The 8,580-nt window shown below is 52.0% G+C and overlaps 1 protein-coding gene across 1 annotated transcript; it reads right to left on the bottom strand.

Moving 5' to 3' along the window:
- Positions 1-3,443: 3,443 nt before the first annotated feature.
- Positions 3,444-8,102, bottom strand: SPACA3 (sperm acrosome associated 3). The gene is made up of 4 exons (XM_075559620.1): positions 7,874-8,102; positions 6,578-6,736; positions 6,121-6,199; positions 3,444-3,510 (listed from the first exon to the last, which is right to left on the bottom strand). Exons 1-4 carry the CDS (start codon positions 8,100-8,102, stop codon positions 3,444-3,446), a joined length of 534 nt encoding a protein of 177 aa, XP_075415735.1.
- Between the last annotated feature and the right edge of the window lie 478 nt (positions 8,103-8,580).

Genomic DNA, 8,580 nt, shown 5'->3' with positions numbered 1-8,580 from the left:
TATCACCTTGAGCAAGCTCGAGAACTTCGCTGGGGCCCAGTTTTCTCCTCAGAAGGGAGAATGGTCACTGTACAGGCTTAGAAACCCTATCAAGGGTCACTCTGAGTCAGAATCAACTCAAGGAAGGCAGTGGGTTTGGGGTTCAGGGATGTTTTGAGGGTAATCAGATACACTAGGGGGGGAAGCCTGTATGTTGTCCACCACGTCGTAGGTCAGAGATGGTGATAAGAGAATCCAGTCCTCCATGCGACTCCATTAAGAGTGGCCACCACTGCAGGTTGAAGGTGGATTCCTGGTCCCAATTCAACTCAGGGAGGTAGAAGGTGTGGTCTGTTGTGACGTTTGCTGTAGGCGACGGGAGAAGAAGTGATGGCGCCTCTGCCACCCTAGAGAAGATGTCCAGTAGCTGCGGCACCCTTCCCCTAACAGGTGGCACCTCCTTGATGGAGGCCAGCTTCCTATGAGCTTCCATTCTAGGTCCCCAGGGTAGACTACACCAGCCAGGCCTGCTACGGATACGGATCATACTGGTTGAGTTCAGGGACCTTAAAACCAAGACAGCACTCAGGAACGCCTCTGTCAGCTGTCAGGACCCCATCTCCCTCAACCCCCAGTCCCCCCCACCACCACCACCACCCACACACACTAATGGGTAGGCCTGGAGCAGCACTTGAGACAGCCAGTCATCCTCTAGGACAGTGGTTCTCAGCCTTCCTCATGCCACGACCCTTTCATACACTTCCTGATGTCACGGTGACCCCCAACCATAAAATTATTTTCGTTGCTACTTCATCACTGTCATTTTGCTACTGTGATGAATCGGGCAACCCCTGTGAAAGGGTCATTCGACCCCCCCAAAGAGGTCACGACCCACAGGTTGAGGACCGCTGCTCTAGTTCTTTAATGCTCCCCCAAGCCCACTATCATGACCCCAATTCTACCTTACAAATCCAGCTAGACCAGAACATGTACACTAGTACAGATAAGAGCTCAACACAGGAAATCCAAGACAGATAAGCCCCTCAGGACCAATAATGGGAGTAGCGATATCGGGTTGGGGGAGGGGGGAAGGGGGGGGAGAAAGTGGGAACCTATCGCAATGATTGATATATAAACCCCCCCGCAGGGGGATGGACAACAGAAAAGTGGATGAAGGCAGTCAGTGTAAGACATGAGAAAAATGATAATTTATAAATTATCAAGGGATCATGAGGGAGGGTGGGGGGAGCTGAAACCAGGCCTCAAGGAGAAAGTTTTTTGAGAATAATGATGGTAACAGGTGTACAAATGTGCTTGACAATGGATGGATGTGTGGATTGTGATGAGAGTTGTACAAGCCCCCAATAGAATGATTTTTTTTAAAAGAAAGAAAATACATGCCCAAGGGCCCTCCCGAGCAAACCAACAGTCGTGACTTCAGGCCCAAGTGATGTTAAGTGCCATCGAGTTGGTTCCAACTCAGCAACTCTGTGGAACAGAACAAAACCCCTACCAGTTCTGCACATCCTTACAGTTGTTTGGGGGGAGAAGAGGGTCCCCAACAGATCATCACAGGTCTGGTAGGTGCCATTGTACAGCAATAATAAGTAGATTATAGTAAACTCGTAGAGAGCATGAGACGTGGAGGAGAGATTGAATGAATGGAGTCAGACACAATTCATGGTAGCATGCTCACCTCAGCCACACGTGGTGGTCCTCGTGGGGGGAAGCCTGGCCGCAAGAGCAGGAGCACCCCACTTTATTGCTAACCAAGGGTTATATCTCATCAGGGGGACATGATTACAGGTATCCACCCATCACAGGAAGGGGCAGTTCAATAGGCATAGCATTGTAGGAAGGGGATGTATGATAGGCATAGGTGTGACAGGAAGGGGATGAGCTAGGGGTGTGCCCAGAGGAATGGGAAGGTCTAGGGGCATACACATGACAAGATGGGTGGACCCTAGATTCATGATGGCAGCCTAGCCTTAGTCATCCTTGGGTGGACATGACCTCTGGTGTCTCCTACAAGGAAATAGATAACTATCCTTATCAGAAGGAAGTGGGCCCTACTCGTTGTGGGATAAACAGTGGTGACTGCTTGCTCTAGATGACTGATACCTCTTAGGGAGAGTGACCCTGATCTACTTCTGATGACCTCCAAGTGTATAGTCATTCGCATATATTTGGGGGGACAACTTGGGAGAAATCCTTCTGTTTCCCACAGTTCTTATGTTTGAGCCCATTGTTGCAGCCACTGTGTCCATCCCCTGTCCACTGTGTCCATCCCCTGTCCACTGTGTCAAGCATGATGTCCTTCTCCAGGGGCTGGTTTCTTCTGATTAACATGTCCAATTTATGTGAGATGAAGTTTCATCATCTTTGACCCTAAGGAGCATTCTGGCTGTACGTCTTCCAAGACGGATTTGTTTGTTCTCTTAACCGTTTATGGTGCGTTCAATATTCTCCAGCACCACCATGCAAATGCATTGATTGGTCTTCAGTCTTCTTTATTCAGTGTCCAACTTTCACACACACATGAGGCGATGGAAATACCATGGTTTGGGTCAGGCGCACCTTAGTCCTCAGGGTAACATCCTTGCGTTTCAATACCCTAAAGAGGTCATATGCACCAGATTTATCTAATGCGCCTCATCTTTTGATCTTTTGACAAGCATTGATTGTGGATCCCAGCCAGACAAAATCCTTGACAGGGACATCTTTTCTCCATTGATTATGATGTTACCTGTTGGTCCAGATGTGAGGGTCTTCCTTGCATTGAGTTGGAACCCCTACTAGGGCTGCAGTCCTTGATCTGTATCAAGTGCTTCAAGTCCTCACTTTCAGCAAGGAAGATGTGTCATCTGCATATTGCAGATTGTTAATAAGCCTTCCTCCAATCCTGATGATGTGTTCTTTTTCATATAATCCCGTTTCTCTGATGATTTGTTCAGCATACAGAATGAATAATATGGTGCGAGGAGCCAAGTGGGATTACCACATAAAATACAGAACCTCAGTTAAATTTGAATTTTAGATATACCGCAATTCAATTTTAATACATATTGCATGCAATATCTGGGACATACTTTATACTAAAAATTATTTTCCATGTACCTGACACTCAAATCTAACTGGTGCCTCCGTTTTGGTTGTTTTTATAGTTGTTTGCTTTTTGTCTGTGAGGCTTTATTTCTAAATCTGCCATCCCTATTCCCAGACAAAGGATCTAGACACTGACCCAAGGGCCACCAGGGTTCTAGACAAGCCTTCCTTGGTAGGCTTTTCAGAGTCACCCTGAAACCCAGTCCAGGTGGCCAGGTGAAGAAACACTAAGCTGCTCTGCGCCAGTAAGCTGAGACGTGCATTGATATGAAAACTACACTTTATTAGCTGGCTCGGGTCAGAAACCAAACCACTTTTCCCAGCCTGCCATGTCCGGCATGGTCGTTTCAGAGAGACTCCTACAAGTCACAGCCGTCCACCCAGTCGTTGAGGTCCTTGCCCTGACAGTGATGCCTCCAGGCCTCCCTGCAGATGACAAAGGGAAGAGGAGAGGGCACGTTAGCCGAAGCTTAAACCAGTCCCTGCTCAGAAAAGAGCGAGCATGCAGCAGGGCTCTAAACTGGAGGTGAGCGGAGGAAGGAGGCTAGCAAAGGGAAGAGGAATGAGTACATCGGATGACTTCCACGGGAGATAATGCCCTGAGCGTGTCATTTTTCTAACCTCCGTGTTACCAGTGGTAACAGTATAATCTGTTATCCCAGAAGTCCGTGGCCAAGGCCTAGCGCTCCAGAGTCTGGATTCTGCAGACACCAATGTCACCTGGCCTGGGTACACAGCATTCCCTCATGCACCTTCCCTGGAACAACCTGCCGCAGCAACCTTGGGAGTATGTTGACTAGTAGCATGCACCCATGTTCCAGCTGTAGAGCGGAGGCTGTGATAAAAAAGCACTTGCCCAAGAGCCACAGCCAGCGGACAGGAGTGTGCCCACAGCCAATTCCCTTGACTATCAATCTGGGTCTTTCCATTGTTGGCTACTCTAGAGCTCCCAGGCTCTTCCAGGACCATTGCTTTTCTAGCTTCTCGTCTCTAGCTGACATCGTGAGGAAGATAGATAACGGCCATGGGTCCTGGGATATGAAGTTCTCAGGGGTCCCAAGCTCGGATCATTAATGTCCTCAGTGATGCCATCGTCAAAGACTCCAAATTCCCCGAAAATCCTCTCTAGATCTGTTCCCTAAGGGCAGTTGAGTGGCTTGTTGGTCTCCTCCACTAGGACCTGGAACAAAGTCTGTTCTCAGTGTGCACGTGGGGAACCACTTCCTGTTTCCCGCCTCAGCCACCTCTCGAGATGTATAGACTAACGTACGCGTGCCTCTCAAGACCAGATGGCGGGACAGTCCCGATTTTTAACAATTTTTCCAGCGTCCCGCGGCGTTTTTAAAAAGTCCTGATATTTGGAAAGAATGCACGACAAGCTAGGGTATCCGGTTTTCAGCTGCCCTGTGGCTATTTCGCCAGGATATGAGTTTTATCAATGGTGTCTCCCTTTACCAAGGTTAAAATCTGGTCACCTTACTCAAGGGTTACAGTCGCCACAGATTTACCCCCAATGATAACTGTTGCAAACAACAAAACTGAACCCAAATTGAACCCCCAAAGACCTAGTTCCTCCATCATAGACTGGTGTCTCCAAGCCCTCAAGCCTTTGGGTAGTGCCCGAGGCTACAAACGTCGCCTTTCTCAAGTCTGTAGATGTGCGCCGTGCCATGGTACACCGGCCTCGTTATGGACTTGGTTTCTAGGGCTTCCGCTGCCCGCAGATCCGGATAGCTCCAAAGCGGCAGCCTTTTTCAGGCCCCATCAATGGACTTCTAGATTCACACGCTTTCTCTGTGGAGTTTCTCTAGACTCATAAGGTCGACCTGTGGACCTCCTTCTAGATTCAGAGTCGTTCCCGCCTGTCCCCTCTGGCTCCACCTTACCTGTCCCTCTTCCTTCATCACCTCTCTCATTCTTAAGCCCTCTCTGGTCCATGGACAGTGCAGTGGACCAGGACAGACCAGGATGGAGACAATGAAGGAGCAGGGAGCAGAGCTGGGCCTCTAGGATCTAGCTCACTGCTTGCTCACACTTTGTGTCTCTTGGTCTTGCGCACGTGCACACACACACACACACACACACACACCCCACCCCACTCCCATCCTACCTCCTTCCTCCAGTCTAACTCTCACCTGGATGCCTGCAAGGATTTCCAAATGAGTCCCCCTCCCTTAGTATCTCCCTCGTCCTTCTGTTCTTGAGCTGGTGTGCAATGCCTTCTAACTGCCTCCCTAGCTTCGTCACCTGCTACAGTCATCCACGGTCCTGGTGCACCAGCCACAGGGGGTACTTGACCTTCCCCAGATTCGACCTGCCTGCTGGTTTCTCATGCAGAAGTCAGAGTAAACTGAAGCCTGGGGGGCTCTAAGGAGGGAGACGCCCATCTAAAGAGACTGGAAGCTGTGAGACAATGCTTCAGAGGCACCTCTGTGCACCAGCGATCTACTTCTACTCCCCACCACGTGCTCAACTGTAACATGGGCAGTCATGATTCCCTTGCCGGTGAGGATCCAGCTTGCAGGAAGGAGGTGAAGGCGGCAAAGGCTGAACCAGGTTGCTCTAGAGCCCCACCTGTTCTTCAAGCACAGCACCTCGTCACTGATCACTTGTACATAAGATCTGGTTTGGACAAAGAGGATAGATAGATAGATAGATAGATAGATAGATAGATAGATAGATAGATAGATAGATAGATAGATAGATAGATAAACAGAGTCCTGGTCTAAAGGACCATTAATTACACAGGCATCATAGTATAGCAAAAATCTTGGAAGAACCAGACTGGGGCAGTCTCCTAAGGCTATGGGATCTCCAATGAATTGCTTACCCCCCTTAGAGACCCATGTGTCATCTGTGATACTTTCATGGTAGACTGCCCACGCCAAGAGCGGCTGTGAGGATGGGGGTCCTGTGTAAGGGAGCTAGTGCCTGGCACAAAGGGGGTGCTTGGAAAGGTTAGCTCCCTGTTGCTGTTGCTGTCTGACCCAGTCCTGCTTGTGCCACCTCAAAAGGTGCCCGACCCAACCAACTCACCAGCTGGCCAGACCGCGGGGCCCCTGGGCTATCTTCATGGCACAGATGACGGCATCCTTAAGGCCCGGCTTCAGCAGGTCTGAGGGGAGGCAGAAACACACATGAAGAGCAGGGAGCAATGCTGGACATCTGAGTTCCAGCTCGCTGCTCGCTCACACGGCCTCGTCCCCTTCTTGCATGCACACGGGACCCCCTACCTCCCTCCTCATCCCAAACCCAACCCTGTCTTGATTACTCTGGCAGGCAGCACAGGGGGTATTCTGCCCATCTCTCGCAATCAATGCCCCCCCTCCATTCCTATACCACCGAGGACAGCTGGCCACCCCCAAATCAGATTCGTCACCCTCACTTGCCCCATTCCCTTCTCCTCCGTAGGCCCAGCCGATTGTGTGGGGGAAGACGCAAAGACTGGGGCGTTGCCCCAACCCCAGCCAGCCTGGGCCCGAGCGCCGCCTACCGGTGCAGTACATGTGGCACAGGTTGGGCGCCTTCTGACTGAAGTTGTTGCACCACTTGCGGCTGTTGATCTGGAAGATGCCGTTGTTGGTGCTTCCATCTGCCTCGTGGTCCACGGCAGCTGTGTTAAAGCCACTTGTGAAGTAAGCAAGGCAGACCCCTGAGCGGAGCAGAGACACGGGCCTGTGGGTCACAGTCCAGGGGGGAGAGGCAGCCAGGGCCCAGGCAGGCTGACCCAGACCAGAGGGCACTCAGGGCCCACCTGGCACATTCTTTCCACTGAGTCTCCTCCTGCCTCGGGGTGCTCACGGCAGCGTGCCTCCAACCTGCTCTGCAGAGGACAAGGGTAGGCCCAGAGGAGGGCCATGACTTGCCCCAGGTCAGGCATCGCCCTGGAGCCAGCATTCTCCGTGGGACCAAGCAGTGTTTGTTGCAGCGAATGCACAAGAACCGGAGGCTTTCGATGTGAGACCAAGAAACAAGTCTGGTCTCTATAGCGGGGCTGGGACTGGAGAGAAGGGGTACCCCGACGTGGTGAGGCTTTGCAGACAGCTTCCTGAAACGGTAGCCCTCTTAGAGCTCGGTGTTGCTGGCTCGCTCGGTTTGCCCCTTCTAAAGTCCTAGAGGGTGAGGGTGAGTCCGAATCGACTCGACTCGCTGGCCCTGAGTCGGCTTTGGGTTCTTTACAGTTCAGTTGTCACCCCTGTGGTTCACGGCTGCATGGTCAGCACCTGACTCGGTGGTGACCCTGCACACCGTGGGATGGAAGGCTGCCTGATCCTGCACGGTGGGACCAAACTGCTGTCATCCAGAGGGCCTCCGTGGGCCCTCAGAAGTAGGTCTCCAGGCCTTTCTTCTTAACCTCAGTCTAGAAATGCTGCTGAAACCTGCTCAGCATCTGATCAATACACAGGGTCCCCACTGACAGACCCAGCTCCCATCCCCAAACCACCAATTTCGGTCAAAAACCAATTTGCATTGAGTCACCTTGGACCCACAGGGACCCTAGAATGTCTAGCCAGACCCCCGTGACAATGACTAGGCTTAGGGCCCTCTGCTACGCTGTTCCTTTGACTCCTGGTTTTGTCAGCGGGGGAAAATTAGGAGATCCCCACCCAGCTGCCTCCCACCTGCCCATCAAGAGTTTAACTCAGTGTTGGGCAGCTCCTTTAACCCTCCCTTTACTGGCAATAACACGGAGAATGGAAAGCTCCCCAAGCCACATCCCTTGAGCAAGAAGGAAGGAAGGTGGGGAGTGGCAGTGGGGGAAGGGACCAGCAGTGGGGAAGGCTCTCACAGTCAGCCAGGCTGTGTCCACGGTATCCTTCCAGACCAAACTCCTGTAGTACCCTGGCCAGCTCACAGCGACTGTAGACTTTGGCCTCGCTGGCGGCCAGCAGGCAGCTGAGCAGAGACACGAAGGCCAGCATCTTGCTCCCGGGCGGGTGCAGCCGCCTCCTGGGAGCCCAGCTCCTGGCTCCCGTGCTGGTGGCAGAAGCAGAGGCCCCGCCACTCTGAGATGGCATGCAGCTCACCAGCCGCGGCCGTCCTGTCACAGGTGCCTACTCCTCGGAAGGAGGAAGAGAGGAGAGACAAGGTCTGAGTGCACCCCTGGGACATTGGGAGCAGGGGGGGGGGGTGGGTGAGCAAAGAGACACCAACGATGGAAATCACCTCCCTGGCCACCCTGTTGATGGATCCATCAAATGTCCAAGACCCAGAGAGGGCTCTTCACAAGCAAGCCTCTCTCCCTTCTAAGCCTGCTGTAACTCACCCTGGCTCTGCAGCTAAGGACCAGGCAAAAGACTGACAGACACTGAGCCCCACATGGCATGTCAGGCATTCTGCAGTCCTGAGACAGAGCCAAGGTTTCCTAAAGTGTAGACCCAGACTCATGTTTGTGTGAATCCATAGCCCCACCGGGGTATAGCCATGAGCAGATGTTCCCAGACCTTCATAGTCATACATAACATGTGTTAGAGTCAAGTGTGATGGGGCACTATG

This window comes from Tenrec ecaudatus, chromosome 10 (assembly GCF_050624435.1).
Source record: "Tenrec ecaudatus isolate mTenEca1 chromosome 10, mTenEca1.hap1, whole genome shotgun sequence".
In the NCBI taxonomy this organism is placed as follows: Eukaryota; Metazoa; Chordata; class Mammalia; order Afrosoricida; family Tenrecidae; genus Tenrec; species Tenrec ecaudatus.
Note: the sequence above shows the minus strand (reverse complement) of the source record. Positions and strands in the feature narration are given on the sequence as shown.

What these genes read in the sequence shown, in the direction of transcription:
- SPACA3 (XM_075559620.1), bottom strand. Translation starts at nt 8,102, where the DNA reads ATGCCATCTCAGAGTGGCGGGGCCTCTGCTTCTGCCACCAGCACGGGA. An exon ending in TGGACACAGCCTGGCTGACT is followed by an intron (nt 6,737 to 7,873) that starts GTGAGAGCCTTC and finishes TGCTCCGCTCAG; the next exon opens with GGGTCTGCCTTGCTTACTTC. An exon ending in CCCCGCGGTCTGGCCAGCTG is followed by an intron (nt 3,511 to 6,120) that starts GTGAGTTGGTTG and finishes TGTCATCTGCAG; the next exon opens with GGAGGCCTGGAGGCATCACT.